Source organism: Sceloporus undulatus, chromosome 4 (assembly GCF_019175285.1).
Source record: "Sceloporus undulatus isolate JIND9_A2432 ecotype Alabama chromosome 4, SceUnd_v1.1, whole genome shotgun sequence".
Lineage (NCBI taxonomy): Eukaryota > Metazoa > Chordata > Lepidosauria > Squamata > Phrynosomatidae > Sceloporus > Sceloporus undulatus.
In genome coordinates, this window is record NC_056525.1 from 205,403,310 (window position 1) to 205,422,505 (window position 19,196).

The 19,196-nt window shown below is 38.3% G+C and overlaps 1 protein-coding gene across 4 annotated transcripts in view; it reads right to left on the minus strand.

The window, feature by feature from the left end:
• The window catches only part of ARFGEF1 (ADP ribosylation factor guanine nucleotide exchange factor 1), an 85,795-nt gene that overhangs the window by 8,240 nt on the left and 58,359 nt on the right, over positions 1-19,196 (minus strand). For all 4 annotated transcript variants that reach the window (XM_042465209.1, XM_042465207.1, XM_042465205.1 and 1 more), the window contains exons 18-33: positions 16,116-16,287; positions 14,539-14,690; positions 13,597-13,725; positions 12,888-13,046; positions 12,501-12,651; positions 10,657-10,747; positions 10,365-10,405; positions 10,107-10,276; positions 9,453-9,604; positions 9,183-9,355; positions 8,744-8,904; positions 7,398-7,528; positions 5,175-5,304; positions 3,847-3,982; positions 3,619-3,757; positions 2,852-2,924 (exon numbers count right to left, since the gene is read on the minus strand). In XM_042465209.1, coding sequence (XP_042321143.1) covers positions 2,852-2,924; positions 3,619-3,757; positions 3,847-3,982; positions 5,175-5,304; positions 7,398-7,528; positions 8,744-8,904; positions 9,183-9,355; positions 9,453-9,604; positions 10,107-10,276; positions 10,365-10,405; positions 10,657-10,747; positions 12,501-12,651; positions 12,888-13,046; positions 13,597-13,725; positions 14,539-14,690; positions 16,116-16,287 — 2,160 coding nt within the window. The remainder of the gene's footprint in view (positions 1-2,851; positions 2,925-3,618; positions 3,758-3,846; positions 3,983-5,174; positions 5,305-7,397; positions 7,529-8,743; positions 8,905-9,182; positions 9,356-9,452; positions 9,605-10,106; positions 10,277-10,364; positions 10,406-10,656; positions 10,748-12,500; positions 12,652-12,887; positions 13,047-13,596; positions 13,726-14,538; positions 14,691-16,115; positions 16,288-19,196) is intronic.

Genomic DNA, 19,196 nt, shown 5'->3' on the forward strand with positions numbered 1-19,196 from the left:
ATATTATATTCAAAACTGAGATTAAATTTTAAAAACCCAAATGAGCCAGGAATATCAACTAGCTTGTAACCAAGGGTTTCAGACATATTTGTTTGGGGATGCACCTATAATTCCAGGTTCAGGGGAAATTCAAAACTATGTTTTCTTGATTTGTTTACTTGATCAGGGAAAGGAGGAGTTGAACAAGCAATATGCACCAACACAGGCTACTGATTCCCATTATAATCAGTAATTAAATTTACAGCGCTTTATAAATTAATAATAATAATAATAATAATAATAATAATAATAATGGCCGAATAAGCAGGATTCCAATAATAATAATAATAATAATAATAATAATAATAATAATATTTTATTTCTATACCGCCCTTCTAGAAATCAGGGCGGTGTACAACAAGCAATCCATACAATCAAACATATTAAAATACATTAAAAACATTACAATAAAAATAAGCAAACTCATGCCAGCTCAACCAGCTGACGAAGGAGGGGAGAGAGAGTATACTGGGGGGTAGAATCAGGGGTAGGCCCGCTCGAAAAGATATGTCTTCAACCCCTTAAATTGGGCCAGGGAGGTGGCCGAGCAAAGCTCGGCGGGCAGTGAGTTCCAGAGGTTGGGGCCGAGGTGGTAAAGGCCCTCCTGGTGATAGTAACTAATCTGACCTCTGGAACTCTTAATAATTTCTGCCCAGTTGATCTGAGTGTGCGGGGCGGATTGTATGGAAAGAGGCGGTCCTCCAAGTACCCTGGGCCCAAGCCATTTAGGGCTTTATAGGTAATAACCAACACCTTGTATTGTGCCCGGAAGCGAATAGGCAGCCAATGAAGGTCTTTAAGCACAGGTGTTATGTGACTGGCCCTGGAAGTACCAGTGACCAGTCATGCTGCCATATTCTGCACTAATTGCAGCTTCCGGGTATGGTACAAGGGCTGCCCCATGTAGAACGCGTTGCAGAAGTCCAATTGAGAGGTTACCAGAGCGTGTACTACAGTTTCAAGGTCCCTCCGGTCCAGGTAGGGACGCAGCTGGTGTATCAGCCGAAGCTGATAACAGGTGCTCCTGACCGTCGCATCCACCTGAGAAGTAAGATGGAGCGACGAGTCAATAAGCACCCCCAGACTGCGTACTGAGTCCTTCACAGGAAACGTGATCCCGTTCAGGACAGGTGGAACCACCACCATCCCCGGGCCAGGGGAACCAATCACGAGTACTTCCGTTTTCTCTGGATTCAGGCTGAGTCTGTTTTCCCTCATCCAGCCCATTACCGATTCCAGACAGGCCACGAGAGGAAAGATGCCATCCCTTGTCACTGCATCAGTCGGAGACATAGAGAAAATTATTTGGGTGTCATCAGTGTACTGATAACCTCGCGCCCCATGACTCCGGATGATCTCTCCCAGCAGTTTCATGTAAATGTTAAAAAGCATGGGAGACAGAATGGCTCCTTGAGGAACCCCAGATGTAAGGGCCCTCTTGTCGGAACACACGTCCCCCAGCTGCACCATCTGGGACCTCCCGGAGAGGTAGGATCGGAACCACTGGAGCGCAGTGCCCCCAATTCCCACCTCTACCAGGCGCTCCAGAAGGATACCATGGTCTATGGTATCGAAAGCCGCTGAGATGTCCAAGAGCACTAACAGGGACACACTACCCCTGTCTAAGCTCAGACGGAGATCATCGACCAAGGCGACCATGGCAGTCTCAACCCCGTAACCCGCCCGAAAACTGGTTTGAAATGGGTCTAGATAATCCGTTTCATCCAAGATCGATTGAAGCCAGATTGCAACCGCCCTCTCGATCACCTTCCCCAAAAATGGTAGCAGCGAGACTGGCCGATAATTGTTGTACAACAGGGGGGCGAGGGAGGGCTTTTTAACAAAGGTTTTACGACGGACAATTTCAAATTAGCTGGAAATTGCCCTTCCCTCAAGGATATATTAATAATCCGGTGTAACACTGCAGTTACTACCGGTCCCCCCTGAGCTGCTAACCACGAGGGACAGGGATCGAGAGAGCAGGTTGTCTTCCTAACACTTCTATCTTAGTGTTATGTATGAATGTGCCAATACAGAAAATATTTGTGACCAAAAAGGGCAGCCTATCTTAGTAAATTTACTCAGAGCTTATTTCAACAGGTTTTATTCTTATCTAAAGATGCATTAAAACACAAATTACTTGAGATTAATTTTTTTCCACAGTATTTCAGAGCATTTATGCCTTTGTTTTTTTGTAATTATATATTCTCATTACATTCCTAAATGTTATTACATTTAAAGGTTCTGCTGATTTACAGGCGTCATCATAAATTTCTTGTGTGGGAATGATATTTGCATATAAACATATTAGATAAAAAGCCCAATAATTTTAAATAATAAAAAAATCTACAATTTACAAAAAACCCTACAGACCTTAATTTACAATCATCATCATCATCATCATCAGTGACAAAAATATATTTAAATTTTATTCTCACAGGCAAGAACAAACATTTTACCATGTTTCTTTCTGCAAGAAAGTCTTCAAAAACAGCACAGACTGGACTTACATGCAAAAATACATTTTTGGTGCAGAAAACCTTAGTATTTTCTGCACTGAAATGTTGTTCTCTGCACAGAAAAATCATATTTTCAACAAAGGAAACTTATTTTCTGCACAGACAAAAATGCCTTTTTCTATAGAAAAAAACCCCCACAGGTATACTCCTCATCTATTTGTAATCTATCATTCAAATATTTTCAAGTATTCTTTTTTTTGAATAGTAGGAACAGCCCTTTTCTGCTGCAAAGGGTGCAGTTCACTCATACACCTGAAAACCCCATTCTTGTAATTTTTGCTTTGTAAACATACCAACTGTTTCTCTCTTCCTGAAGCTGGAGATGAAGGAGCAGTATCTCCACCGACTGGTCGCCAAGTTAAAAGCCTTAAAAAGAGAAAATATAGCTTAGTTCTGAAACAGCACTAACATTTTTACAACAGGTTTTTAAAAAAATAATAATGTAAGTAACATTATGAAGAGATATGTAACAATCCTCCAATAATTATACAGATTTTTTTCTGACTAGGAAGTCTGTCTGAGACTCAGCACCTTTAATCTTCAATTGCTTTTGCATTCTTTGATTTTTGAAAGAATAAACAGTTACCAAAGTTACAATATTCTTCTGGGCATAAGAAAAATCCCATGGCTACTGGACTGGGCAGGTTTGTCATAGCTCTCTTTTTAAAAAGGGTTAATTGAACTATGATGCAAAATGCTAATGACTGAAATTAGATTTCTTCCATTGCTCTTTACAAAGCGGAATGTAAGAAGTCTAATTCAAAATGACTAAATGACTATGAAAAAAAAAAGCAATCTAAAAGGGAAGCAAAACGTATTATGTCTTCCACTGTGATTATGTAAAATCCCTGAACAGATGAGACACTTGCCTCACCCATTGGACAAAGCAAAACAAAAATGGTGAGGAGTACACCTTGTGCCAGTACATCTGCCCATTTAGGAATGAACAGATGCCATGCGATATAAGCCTATTCTGTATTGTTCAAGCTATTTTCACATGTATCTAAATGCAAACACTGTCAACCCCCCTGCATTATTTGCAAAGGGAAAAAGATCTTACGCATGAGGGATAGTGGTTTTGAAGATATCCAGCATACAGTTGCAAGTCTTATCCCAGATTTCAAGGGTAAACTTCTCACCATTTAGAATGACAACATTCTCTAAACAGTTTGTACCAGACCGTGCTAGCTGTTCATTGTCTGAAACACAGAACAAGTCACTGGTTTGTTCATACTCCACACACAAAAAAATTAGTAGCATTTTCTAAAACAATTTGATAAGCTCTTACCTTGCTGAACACACCAGTATAGCTGGGCAAAAATATCATCCAAAAGAACATCACTAAGTACTTCCAAATACTGTGTGAAAACATCACATATTGCATAAAGTGCATGATTGCAGGTTGTTGTCATCCACTCAGCTTTCTAAGAAAAAGGAAAAAGAAACAACAATAAGGGTATTGTTAAAAGGAGTTGAAAGGAGGGTCATATCCCTTATTTAAACACATTCTTTTTTTTAGTCAGAAGCTAAAATATAATGCATGGTACAGATTAAGGAACATGAGGACATCATTTTGATGTAACAGCACAGGAAAAGAAACCAATCAAATTAAAGTCTTGTGGCATCTTAAAGACTAACAAAATTATGAAATAAGCTTTCATGAAGCACAGCACATGAAAGGCACTGATGAAATGGGATGACTCTATGAAAGCTTATGGCATAATAAATTTGTTAGCATTTGATACATGACTCTTTGCTGTTTTTGTTGCAAGAGACTAACACAATCACCATTTTGAAAATGGTAGCAAAAGGCAAAACAGCTTCCAGTCATGCTGCTGCTACATAGTATTTTTTGGATGTAATCAATTCCCAATGTATATAAACATTTGCTAAAAACTTTAAAACAATCCCTCTCTGATTTACATCTGTGCAATTTATGTACTTCCCACAGCTGTATTTTTTTTTAATGAGAAGGCTCATGTTCCCCCAACCTCACATCTTCCTGTATGGATAATGCAGGCCAATAGCCCTGGGCTGGAATCAGCCAATCTGGTGCCAATCCGACAGTCCCAGTACAATCCCAGCCCATAAGGGTATTAGTGCAAGGTAAAAAGACCAGCTGTTTGCCAAGTTTGTTTAAAACTCCATGGCAAAAGGCAGCACACCACACAGCCTCACATGCCCTGTACCTGCTGAACCACTGCTTCATTATTCCTGAAGGCTTCTCTCATGGATTGTAACATTGGATGGGACCACTTAGCCATGTGGGTTTAGCCAGGTGCTCCCTTTGTGCCCTTACAGGTTATGAGGTGGGCCTTCAGGGAAGATGCAACAGTTGCAGGTAAGGGTGGGGGCAGCAGTAGCTGCATGATGTGGCAGCAGGTGAGCACGTAAACACCTGTCCATTACCACGTCGGCCCAGGACTCACCCAGGTTGGAGCCAAGGGCAGAATACTATGGGCTTGGCCTGTAGTATTCTGCCCGTCTGCTCAGGTTTTCCTTGACAAGAAAAATACACATTTAGAAATTGCAGTTTTAGAGTAGTCTGTAGATGCAGCATGTTTAAAGAAATACAAGAATAGAATGGGGTATGAGATTTTTCATGACTTTACATACCTCAGTTTGTTGTTCTGGCAACTTCATGTTGTCAAATATCCGGAAGACTATCCGAAACAAATCTTGCCACCAATGTTTTTCATATGTATGACCATAGGTTTTCATTATTTCAAACATAACCGTTAAGCCTCTAGAATAAAAGAAAAGGGTAAATGTGAGGAATCACATCAAACTAGAATCTTCATGTCTTGAGTGACTTTTTAAATCTATTTTTAGGAAGAAGCATCCTGAAAGTAATAAGAACGAGCATTTTGCATTGAAATGGCAGTAACTCCGCTGAAGGTAATCAGGTCTACACTTGGGCCACTGCCTGGACTGGAAACTTTACATATGTCACCTTCAGTTCCCATCATGGAAAAAATAAAAGGAAGAATAGAAATACCTTGAGTGCCCTCAGTTTGAAACAAGGGCACAACTTCTATTTCTGTTATTAACACTCATAGCAAAATTCATGTGTTACACACATAATTTTCAACGAATTCAGGTTTGTCAAGTATTAGGTGCATTTTTAAAAGATGGAAGTAATATTAAATTTTGTTCTTCACCATAAGCAATGACCTTCCAGCAATTCCTACTTTAAAAATACACATTATGAGGAGTAATATTTTGAGGAATAACATTTGGATGAGCAAAGCTATGTGCCATAATCTATTAACAATTACTAATGTGTGACTGAAGATCTATGAAAATGGCTGAAACAGCAATCAAATATACATACATATATCACATGTGCAAAGTTAATATTTTTTAAATATAAGTAAAACATAACTCCCAAAATACATTCTATTTTATATACTCATGTACAAATCTAGAAATTTTAGTCAAAAATTTGACCCAAAGGACCTGGGTCAACTTATTCATAACTCAGTATTAATACTGTACTTTAACTCTTATCACAGTATTGAGACTCAGCATAGGCATATAGACATATGGACTATATAGGTTATTGCTAGGTTGGCAAATGTCACCATGCTAAACGACTATTTGTTTTCCAGAACAAACTGTAGAGTGTTTCTAATCCTGTGGCCAACTTGTCAGTGGCAACACTAGCCTTGGTGATACCCAGGCAACCAATGTTTTTCACATGTATGACCACAATCAAACTAGAATACTCATGCCCTGAGTGGCCTTCAAAATCTATTTTTAAACTGGAAGGAGCAGCTTGAAAGTAATAAGAATGAAAACTTTGCATTGAAGAGTGCCGTGGCTTGCGGGGGAGGAGGCAGGGGTGGCCTGCCCCCCCTCAATACCTCATTCACCTCTCTCATGTTCCCTCTCTCTGTCTGCCCTGTCACCTGCCTTCTGCCAGACCTTGTAAGGGTTGCCAGGCAGCACAGTGGCAGATTCCCTCAGCCCTCCTCTCTACCCGAAACCTCATTCGCTCTCTCACTTGCCTGGCTGCCCACCCAGGGCAGCTGAGGGACAGCTGCATGAATGAGGCAGTGAGAGGCAACAGAAGGGGTGCACTCACCCCTCCTCCTCCATTTGGCTTCCTCCTCAGGGAGAAAGCCAGGCAGTGGAGCAACCTTGAGGGGCGAGCCTTTGCCCCCCTCTCCTTTGTTGCTCAGCTTCCTCCTTGGGAGAAAGCCAAACAGCGGAGCAGTCTTGAGGGATGAATATTCACCCTCATTCTCCTCCGATGATGGGCTTCCTACTCATGAGAAGGCCAGGCAGTGGAACAGCATGAAGGATGACCATTAGTCCCTTCTCCTCCTCTGCTGTTTGGCTTCCTCTTCAAGGAGAAATCCAAATTGCGGAGATAGTTTAACAGGTGAGCGTTCTCCTGTCCTACTCCTCCCTTGCTGCTCAACTTCCTCCTCAGGGGGGGAGACAGGCACTGAAGAAGAAATGGGTGCACCAGCACCAGCGCACACACCTCCTCCCTGCAGCGAGAGGAGGACCTGACCAGGTATTACTCATACGGTCTGCATATTGACACCACAACTTATTATGAAAGACTTAGAAAACCACACACACACACATTTTTGCTACACTAAATAATTACATATATTTTAAATGTATTTCCCCCAATTTTCTGGGGAAAGAATTTTCTGAAGCAAATATGCCATAAGGGAACATGCCATAATTAATTTCTAGTCCTTGCAGAATACTGTGTCCTGATGATAACTGTACTGTGTCAATAGCATTTCCCACCCAGCACTTCTTTCAAAACCTAGAAGTAAAACAAAACATAAAATTTGAATTACAAATATGGCTTGTTACCTGGTTCTTACATCTAATTTGCATCTATTGATGATACATGACAGCTCAAACAGAATTGGAAACCATCCTCTCACCCATACTCTGTCTTCTGGAGCAACATTCATATCATCACTGGTGTATTCTTTGAAAGCCTTTAAAAGCAAACACAACATTAATACAGCAGAAGCCAAGTATCAGCTGCAAATTCTACTTTCTATCTTAAGAATATTATCAAGACTACTGCTACTACATAAAATTATAGTAACTTTACCAGCAAAAGCTAGTTAAGTATCAGGTCCTGAGTCAAGCATGTTTCTGTGTAAAACAGCTATGTATCCATTGCTGCATGTAAAGATATCCTCTAATGAATTGGTTAAACCTCTGAGTGTTATAATAAGGGGGGGGGCGGTGGGTTAGGAAGTGCCTATTATCATTTTTCTTACTGTCCTAAACTGATGACTCAATCTATCTTGCTGTTTCACAAACAGCAGGAATATCTTGAATACTACCACTGTTGGTAGAATTTAAAGACAATAGCTGTGTTAGTCTGGAAAATCAGTGTACAAAGGGATCTTGTAGTACCTAGTAACATACACCTATGGCAGTATGCAAAGGGATCTTGTAGTACCTTTGAGACCAACTGAAAGAAAGAAGCTGATAGCATGAGCTTTCACAGACTTGAGTCTATGAGGAAGTAGACTCAATTCTAAAAAAAAAGCTCATGCTACCAGCTTCTTTCTTTCAGTTGGTCTCAAAGGTACTACAAGATCCCTTTGCATACTGCCATAGGTGTATGTTTTGCCACAAATGCACTGCTTGGTGCCTAGTCTGATCTTAAAACACCAACTCCTGAATATAAACTTCCTTTTACATAATAATCACCCATGCTGGATTAGAGTAATCAGCCCCCACCCCCATATTCAGTGTTTCCCATCTTTTTCCTATTTTCATTTTCCAAAAGTGCAAGAAACCAAGGATATTAGGTGTAACTCTAAAAGCCAAGCTACCAAAAGGAAGAAAAAAAACATTGGCTAACAGCAGTAGAAAGGGATCAAAATGCATGGTTCAGCCATGCAATAAAAGGTACAAAAGTGGATAGCCAAATACTTCCCCACCCCAGAATGCACTATAGCTAGAAAGCTTTTCAAGCATACATACTTCTCAATTACACTATTTTTTGAATTACAAAAAAGCAGAAACAAAGAAACAAAAACAACTAAAACCCTGGTACATGTATTTTGGAATTCAGCGCTGTTGTAGCCTTGTTACAAGTTGACTATGCCTGCACATGATTTATAAAAAGTTGCTCAAATGTGCCACTTTATATCCTGCTCAAATGTTAAATGCTAAATACCTATAAACTATACCTGAGGCCTTTCTGATACATATTTTGCACAATGCCGGATGAGTCGAATTGCTTCCATACTAGTATCTGGAAAAGCTGCATTGCAAGCAAATTCAGACAAGCATTTCACTGCATCTTGGAAAGAATCTATTGTTGCTGGGAAATGTTTCTCAAATACAAGTGCTGTAAAAAAAAGTAAGCATAGTTAAGAGATTAGTCCTTTAATCTCAGCAGACAGGTTCTCAGACAATTTCTAAATACATTTTAAGTGTACATTGACTTAGTAAAGCAAAGTTATCAAAATGTAACTGGTAAGACTATAGCTTAGGCTTATAAACAATAAAATTGTACAAGTTTTATAATATAAATACAGTAAATTCTGAAATATATCACAGGAAAAGCAAAAACCAACAACAACCAAACCTCTAGTGATCATTTGTAAATTATAAATCAATACTCACTGACAATGTGTCCTGTAGTTTGAAATGCAAGTTCTACTATACTTTCATCTTGATCAGATGCAGCCAAATGAAACACAGAGAAAATATTCTTCCAGCCTGAGCGGATGTTTGCTGCTTGGGAATTTACCATTTGGGCTATACAACGGACAACCATATCCCGAATAGTTGGAGATCTTCAAGAAATACAACATAAGAATTAAAATACAGATTTAATTTAATGCATTCAGGTTAGAAAGAAAGATTCCAAGTAGTTTTTATTTTATACCATACCTGTTTCTTTTCATGATATGTTCAAATGGTCTTAAGAAGTCCTTCTGGAATCGGAAATTAGCAAGCTCCCCCTTTTCTAAGAACTTCATTGATAACTGCCTTAAGGAGTCTACTGCAAATATTGCTACATCTTCATTGGGATTACAGCCAACCTAGTATGACCAAGTGAGAAAATCATGAGATGGGGTGTCAATTATTTTTAAAATGCACAATCTATTTACATTTTTAAAGAACTATTTAACAAGATAGTAAGCAATTAATACAAAAGCATTAAAATGGTCCAGGCTGCTGTTCAGTGGCAACATTCAGCACCATAATTATGTTATAAAAAACAATTTTCAGTGCTTAAGCCTTAGTAATTAATTCATGGAAATACTGCCAAATGTTTGTATTTATAGAAATAAATGGGAAATCATTTGTATTTCATTCAACATTCAAAATACTAAAGAATGGGAGGAAAAAGGAAAATCAGCTTGTCACAATTTAATCATAGCACTACAGAGAACTACAGTTTGCCAAGATGTTGTATATTTTTTTTACTTGTCTAGCCAAATAATAGGCATTTATATTATAAGGAGATTTTACATTTGAATTTCCAATTTGGTTTGAAGAACTGCTGGTTTAAAAGCTATATACAGTGATACGTAGACGTACCTTATTGAAATGATCACCAATAACTTCCCAGATTCTAGACCACTGTAGCCTTATCCGCCCCATGTTATAGTAAGAAATCTCTACAATCTTCTGCAAGCTAAACATTCGCGGATGAGTTGCTGACAGCAGTTCATCCATAGACACAGCACAAAGCCATCGGACAAAATCCACTGTAAAAAACAAATAAAATCCACTAAGTAATTATTTCCCACCACAAATCTGAATATATTGAAAAGACAAACTGTGACCAAAACTTACCAATAGCGTTTCCATCTAGCCTTGTAGATCCTGTAAATATTCTGTCAAAGAACATAATTTAACCAAACATGGTAAGAATTTGTCATGACAAAATTATTTCAGTGCATATAAAAAATAACCCTATCATGAACATATAAAAATAAGTATATGCAAGTTCTAACCCTTAGTTTTCTTTCTCAAACTTCATAAGAGTTTTTTAAAATTATTAGACAATATATGTATGGTTACCGCCACTGTAACAGAGCCAATAATATTATCTGCTACCTTATAACCTCAAAAAACAATACTTTACCTGTCTACAGCAACAACCACACTTTGTGAGCTTGTTTCTCCAATGGACTCTTGAATGCTTGCAATCTGCTTCCAATCCATGTTTCCTCCAACTAGTAGTTGCATCATTTTAAAAATATTATGGATCACATGGAGTAATGAGGTGGAAAAAAGAATATTGTACAGCAGAAATAATTTAGTTAATACTACACCAAAAATCCTGCAAATATGGTTGCAATCTTACAATTGTTTACTAAACAAAAGATGAAGGCATTTGGAGATTCACCCCTGGTTCTCATTTCAACATGCCTACAGATGGAAGCATCCACCTATGCATAAAACTATGCATAAAAATCAAAGGACAAGTCCAACTATTCTCTACCTAAAGACCCTGAGAGCACAACTGGCAAAATTGTATTAACTGCATCATCAAAATGTGTTTGTATATATACTTTTTCTCATCTAGTACACACAAGTAGCACAGAATAAATCATACTCAGTGGTAGAGGAAAAGTAGACCGATCAAGGAGACAATTCTTCCCAACCTGAAATTTGTCTGAAGTGACTTGGATGAAGTGACTACACTCACCCCTCCTTTTTTGCGGGGGATCCATTCTGGACCCCCTCGCGAAAATGGAGCTTCGCATATATTCAAACCTCATTGGCCTGAATATAGGCACACGGCCATGGGAGCACACGGGCACATGCCTCTGCTAAAACAGTGGGGCCAATCATGTCTTTGGATTAGTAGAGAGCAAGCAATGTTCTGCCTATTCAGAGAAATTAAGAGCCTCTGTGATACAAGGGTCAGCCATGCTATAGCTATTCTTTTTTTTTTTTTACCAAAAAATATCAACCCAGACAGAATGTCCCTTAATTAAACAGTCTTTGCAACATGACCAGAGATCAAAGAAGCTCTCAGATGGCAGGATGAGGAGCAGTTGCTAGCCAAAGAGAAAAACTCTCAACAAGAATGATTCACAGTAGTGCTTGCCAACTGCTAACCACGTTTTGTAACTGAAGTTAGTTACACTTAACACTGTCAGTGCAGACAGAGTGAGGGGGAGAGTAGATAACCAAAGGTAGAGGAGAATAGTTAACAGCCAGGTGCTCCACCCAGTTCTACAAATTTCACTATCATATTATTCATGTGCTACACATATTACTGTTTACAACTGTACAGATGTCTTAAGAATTCTGCAGACATTTCAAGGTAGTTCCACAGTGCTGATATCTCTTCCTCACCCAACCATTAGTGTTCAGTGACAGCATCAGTTACCAGGATTGCAAGTACAGTGTGCCCGCATTATATGTGGGTGCGCTATACACAGCTTTGAGCATATGTGCAAAGCCGCACGGGGCGCACGGGGCAATGCACGCGCGCCGCCGTGCCGCCACATGTACGAGCCCCATTCACTTGAATGGGGCTTGAGCATGCGCGGTATTTGGCTTACGCGAGGGGGATCCAGAACGGATCCCTTGTGTAAGCCAAGGGTGCACTGTATATTGAAATTAATTTACATATGTTAGTTACAGGATGATTTAGAACTGTAAGGAGAAAAGTGGTATAGGCTCTTTCATGTCTTTTTAAAGAGATTGACACCCTAACACTTCCATGTCTATTTCAAAATAAGATACAGATACTAACATAATCAAAACCAAATATCTTACATTTATAATTACTAAAAGCCTAGGACACTGTATAGGCACATTAAACATTGCATTTGCAACTCTCTCTCTCTCTCTCTCTCTCTCTCTCTCTCTCATGTCTATAAATAGGTCACCGACAAATCTAAGCCAAGAACATGATAAGCATATTATTCTGGTCTTACAATAATTCTGCCACACAGCATTTAAAATACACACCTAATCCTAGACTTGCAAATTCATCGGGTGTCTGGTCCTTAGTTCCTGCAAAAGAACCTTCTCGGCCTCTCACAGTACCAGAGATGTAACGTGGCTTTACTCCGGTTCCTATTAACTGTGCCAGTTCAAGCTGACTGATGCATTTCAAAATCTTGAATTAAAAAAAGAAAAAATAATAATACTAAATAAATTAACCAATACAACAAAACACCAATTTTAAGATTCAATTCTATTATAGCTTAACAGTAATAATTTAGTTTTATAACATCTCACCAGAAAGAAAAAAATTATCTGTGCATAATGCAAACGTATATGCTAAGATGTAAGAAAAGGCCAGTATACTATGCATATTCAATTACTGTATAGTAATTCAAAAAAGTAATCTACCTCATGCCAAGAATTTCCCAAGTAATTTCCATCTGTATGAGCCACTGTAATGAGGGTTTTTATCGTATCGATGTTCTTCTGTTTCATTTCAGTAATACCAGAACTCACTGTAAGTAAAGTAAATCTTGCTAGTGCTTGGACATAAGCATCCCTCTCAAGCTGCAGAAAGAAAGTAGTTAGTTATTTTAAATTATTCATATTTATTTTGTTCATCTGATAATAACAGATATGATTTTTTTAAAAAAAGTTTCATGCTACTGCACTGATAGAGAGGCAAAGCATTAGTACTTGTGGAGAGAATACAGGGAGATTAGAATGTTGGGAACAGCCACTGAGAGTGAAGCTAGAAAAGCTACTCCCAAGAGCAGGTATAAATAGTGGGACAGAGTAGTGTTTAGAGTTAGTTAAGAGCGTTTTATTTTACCCTGAGGTGTTTCACAGCTGAGCAGTCTGAGGGAGATTGCTATGAGGTGCAGTTAGAAGGGGTTTATATATCCAAGATAGGGAGACATGTTGATTGTACCCTGAGGGGTTAAGAGCAGATGAGGCTAGGATAGGCTGCTGTGAGGGCAGTTGGAAAAGAGTTATTTTAAACAAGAGCTCCATATTGTTGGTAAATTGCAGCAGCTATTTTGTTGTAGAGTATTACTATATAATGGCAAAGTTGAAACATTCTTTGTTCTTATGAAATTTTAGAATTCAATATTACCTGGATGTTAAAAATACATGCTATCCTAATTGCACATCGTATGCCCTCCAGACATAGAGAAGCAACCTCTGTGTCATCGCAATCCTGTAAACCCACACTGAATGCAGCTAAGAATGGCGTCCATGCTAACTGGAATACAAAAGTCATACAAACAGTAGAACACATTTAATTAATATTCTGTACAGATAGATGGGGATTGAATAATAAAGCCAAATTAATATGAAGTTCACATGTATTGTACAACATACTTTAATTAATATACAGTGTAGATACTGTAACTGTGAACTCCTGTCACAAAAAAAGATATGGAGAGACAGGACCAACTCATTTATTTATTTGGTTTCTTTGATGTATATTCCTCCTTTCTTGCAAGAAATTCAAGGAGGTGAGCATGAATAAAAGCTGTAATGTCACCAATTTAAAAAGTAAGAAACCTGTTTTCAAAAAGATTTTAACATACTGTATTCAACTATTGGTCAACCTCATACATGAGGTCGAAGGCAGGTTTTTGGGGCCAAAATTATGGATTTTGATATGACCCTTGGATAAGTCAAAAACTAGGGGCATGTAGAAAGGATGTAAAGGACGAAGCTAGAGAAAATGATGCCAAAGAACTTACTAAATTCAGGTAGGCATAACTGTGCCTTTCCTACCCAGACATTAAAAAGGTCAGAAGTGGAGCCATGATGGAGTAGAGAGGTTTGGTGCTTCTTTTAGGTACTCCTGGGATGGACTAAGCTCTCGTTTTTCATCATCCTACTCAGAGAAAGGGTGTGGTTCTTTTTTTTGACCCTTGTATAGTTGACCCAGTTTTCTGTGTCAATTTTTGACCAAAATTTCTACACTTATACATAAGCATATACAGTACATAATAATATTTCCTTACATACAAGGAACCTGTAGTGATAGCAAGAAAAAGAGAAAATATTTAACAAGACATACCTTGAACATAGGTCTCACATGTTCCAAGTGTGTCGCACTTGTGAAAGGAGCTTGGACATGGCTCACTGCTTCCATCAAAGCTTTAGCTGTTTTAGCCATCTGCTCCATTTCTAAATTATAAAGCAGTCGTCTTTGCTTTTCACTAGCTACACCTATAAGCAAGTGTTTTTTTTTTAATTAAAAATTTTTCTTACCATCCATATTGTAATGGAAAAACAAACACCTTAAGTCATTTTAATGGATTATATACTAATGCACTATATATAAGGACAACATTTTGAAACCAATGTTATTAAATGTTGTCTGTAGCACCAGCATGGCATAGTGGTTTGAGCGTTGGACTACGACTCTGGTGACTAGGGTTTGATTCCCAGCTCGGTCATGAAACCCACTAGGTGACCTTCAGCAAGTCATATGCTCTCAGCCTCAGGGGAAGGCAATGCCAAATCTCTTCTGGACAAATCTTGCCAAGAAAATGCCATTATAGGTTCGACTTAGGGTTGCCTTAAGGCAGCGTTTCTCAAATAGTGGGGCGGGCCCCCCTGGGGGGGGCGCGAGGCTCCATAAAGGGGGGCACGAGGCTCTGTTATGCAGAGGTGTACTTATAACAATTTTATAGACAAATGATACTATTTACAGTCGCGCGGGGGGGCGCGAAATGTTTTCTTCTTTCTAGGGGGGGCATGACAGAAAATAATTGAGAAGCACTGCCTTAAGGTGAACCTATCATGGGGTTTTCCTGGCAAGATTTGTTCAGAGGGTTGCCTTTGCTTTCCTTTGAGGCTGAGAGAGTGTGACTTGCCCTTGGTCACCCAGTTAGCCAATATGCTTTACCAAGTATAAATTTGCTTTTGGGGGCTGTACATCCAAATATTCAGAACAGAAGTGATTTAGAGATGCATCCCATCTACACTTTATCAAAGCAGATACAATTATTTCTGAGTACAAGAACTTTCTTAAGGGCAAAAGTAGAACTGAAAATAAAATGGTGTAAAAAGATTAATGAGCAAAAAATAATTTGCCACCCTAACAAAACTACAGTACACTTATCTTCAAACCTCCAACCAGTTTACTCTACTTTGCTATTTGTAATTGAGTTTTGAACAGGAAATGCTTGCTACATGTCACAGGGTAATGAATATTATCAGTCCCAAGAGAAGAAAAAACATGGGTTTGAAAGATGCTTTGCATATAGATATTTAAAGCTAAAAGTCGAAACAGCATCATGCTCACAATCCAATATCAATGAACTTTTAATACTGGCCTCAGTGGGGATTGAGTTTTAATCATTATAGGAGTATATCTACCTATATAACCAAATGAAAACTGCCTATTTTAGCTTCTTCCCTAAACTAAATTTGCTGCTGTCTTTGCTTTTACTTTTTTTATACACACAGACAGTAGACAGAAAATATAGAGGTGTAGTTAGAAGAAGGCATGCAGCACAGCACTTGCACATCATAAGTATATAGAATGTTTTAATTTTAACAGCTTTAGGTAGTTTCATGAGATAGTATCAACAAGAAAGAGACAACCAGCAGTTTACCTGAGTGGCCCAGTATGGTGTGGACACTTACTTTGTTTACTTGTTTTTGTGGGTATTGTTAACTCCTTTGTTTCCTTCATTGATATCTTCTTCCCTGCTATTTCATTATAGATGGCAGACAGATATTCTTCAGGGAGATCCTTACTGTCGTTGATACCTCTATTCATTTTAATATATTGTTCTTTTGTCATTTTATTTTTTACCTAGATATTAGGACAAACTGTTTAGTAATACCCGCTGAGGTAGAATTAATGGCATCATACTCAGATACATGAACGCTAGTACCAGACCTCCGAAAAACCTGTTAACTAGTGAGAGCAGGATAAATATGGCTAAAAGAAGGATGCTAACTTGTTCACACATGCAGGTATCACTCTTCTATCAGCTGCCACCATCACATCGTAACTTTACGGTTGATGTCATATTATCATGTAGTTGGCTATGAAAACCAAACTAATAATGGTAACACCACATTCTTCCAGCTAACAGCTGATAACTTATTAGGCACCACCCTTTGTACTAAACTGGTTTGTCAACAAGTATTCCAGAAACTTCCCCAGGTCAACTGGTGCATCTAAATTAAGATAAATAGTGCTGGTGACATCTAAGAATAAGCACATTTTTATTATGCTGGCTATCTGTCTGAGACTGTTAAATGATCCTGTTCTGAACCATGCACAATAAGATGAAACAAACCCCTTCTGTTGACATAATTTATTTATCTCTATAATAATTGTTTGTATCCCTTCTTTCAGCCTTCAAAAGAATACCTAATGCAACTACTGCAGTATCATAAATGAACACCTAAATGGCTTATGTATCTACCAACTACAACTTTATTTCAACAGATATAGTTATGCTGCAGTTACCCACAGGTAAATTCTAATGTCTTGGTTGAACTATTGCAATGCACTGTACATATAGCTGCCTTTGACATTCAGTCAGTCCAAAATAGGGCATTAAATGGTTAAATGGGCCAGAATGTTGCAGTATATTATGGAAGTGTTTTGGAACCTGCACTGTGTTCCAGTCCACTGTTAAGCTTCAGTCAGAGAGATATTATTTGCTTAAAACAATATAAAGATTTGTTTATATAGTTGGAGGCTATTCCAAGATGTAAAAATGGAAATAATTTGAAAAACATGCTAAGACAAAGCAAACTGAAAGATCATGTAGTACACCCATGTCACTACAGATTGTTGAAGGAATCACGTGGTCTTCCAAACGTTATCGGATTGCAGGTTACAACAGCCCTAGTCATAACCAATGGCAAAGTGTGCTGAGAGTGCAGTCCAATAATATCTGTAGGACCACATGATTCCGATATCCCGGCTATAGATGGAAAAAGGGTTAAGGACTAATTTCATTGTGGTAAAGGAAGTATTTGTTCTAATTGCTGAAAAACTAAGGATGTCCCCCACCTTTATGTGACAAACAATACTATAATGTTGATTTATCTACCTGTAAAACAACAGGCATTATATATGCAATATATGCACTTACAAACTGCAATATGATATATAATTTCTTAGGAAAGATCCGTATCTATGAACATGAGAGCTGTATTAGAATGGGCACTGTATAGGTCCTATTGGTAAAACATTTTCAGGACCTTGAACACTGTTAAAGGTAAAGGTAGTCCCTTGACATGAATGTCTAGTTGTAACCAACTGTAGGGGCTCATCTCCATTTCTAAGCTGAAGAGAGCCAGCATTGTCCAAAGACTGCTCTGGTGGTTATGTGGCCAGCATGACGCTGTTAACTTCCCACTGAAGTAATACCTATTTATCTACTTGCATTTGCATGCTTTCAAACTGTTAGGTTGGCAGGAGCTGGGACTAGTGACAAGAGCTCACCCCATCATGCAGTACTCGGGCCTTTAACTGCCAACCTTCTGATCTTCTGATCATCAGAATTGGTGTCTTAACCACTAAGCCACCACATCTTTAACACCTTTAACATGATTAGAAGGATCTAAAACTCAGCTGTATTAAGAATGTTTTAATAAAAGGGAAAAGAGAATATAATAAATTAAGAAGGTAGATATTACACTGAATATACAAGTACAAAAAAATTGTCCTATGATGCTTTGAAGATATAAACTGGATGGAAGCCTTTTAATTTTGATCCAACTTGATTTTCTGAACTTGGTTCCTGCAGGGCCTGACACTGTAGCTGTACTATTGTTTCCACTTTTTTCCTATTTGATAAAATTTAATTTAAAATGCTATCATAGAAATTATTTGTGTTTGTACATCATATTCAAATGAGTACCAGTTGGGGGGGGGGGGGGAAGGCAGAGTATAAATAGTGACAGACATATAAGTTATGTGTATACACACACATCTATTCATAGCTTTCCTTATTGTCTTTGTTTAATTATTAAGCTTTAAAGGCCTGAAAAAGCATGGAGCATGTTGCCTGAGAGAGCATCTTCTGCAAGATAAAGCTACCCAGATCTCAAAAAGTTATTTTTGAGATTTTTTCTAGGCATCCCTGCCAAAAGAAGTGAAAGACTTTTCAGTGGTGGTGCCTTACATATAGTGATGCCTTTACTATGGTATTTTTTCCATAGATCCTTGGCTCCTCTTCTTCACTGTGTTTGGCATCATGAGATTTAAAAAGAAAAATCTTCCAAGGCTCTTTAGCTTTTCAGTTTTAAAAAATGTGCTTGCATTTTTTAAGGTATTTTCTCCCCTGTTGGCTTTATTCATTCAGTGTCTGCTTTAATCTGCTTAGAATTTCAGTTGTTTTAATGTTTTACATATTTTACTCTGTCAGCCTTTATTCTGTGAACTGCCCAAAGAACTTTGGCTATCGCTGGTACAGAAATGAAGTAAGTAAATTAGTGGAAGAGCACCAGTTCATCTAGGCAATATCTTAGTTTTGCCTATTTTCTTTACCAAGAACCTAAAGCAGGCTTTTCCGCTGTGCAAAAATTCAAGATAATTAGAAGAAAGTACACTTAAAAGCACAACCATACAGTTACACATGGATTACAAATCTCCTGTTAAAGTAACAGGAGGGGGGGGGGGGGAATTACATAAAATTCAACGAATATATTAGCAAAGAAGGATAAAAAAAAAAAAAGACAAATATTTCGGAAGCCTGA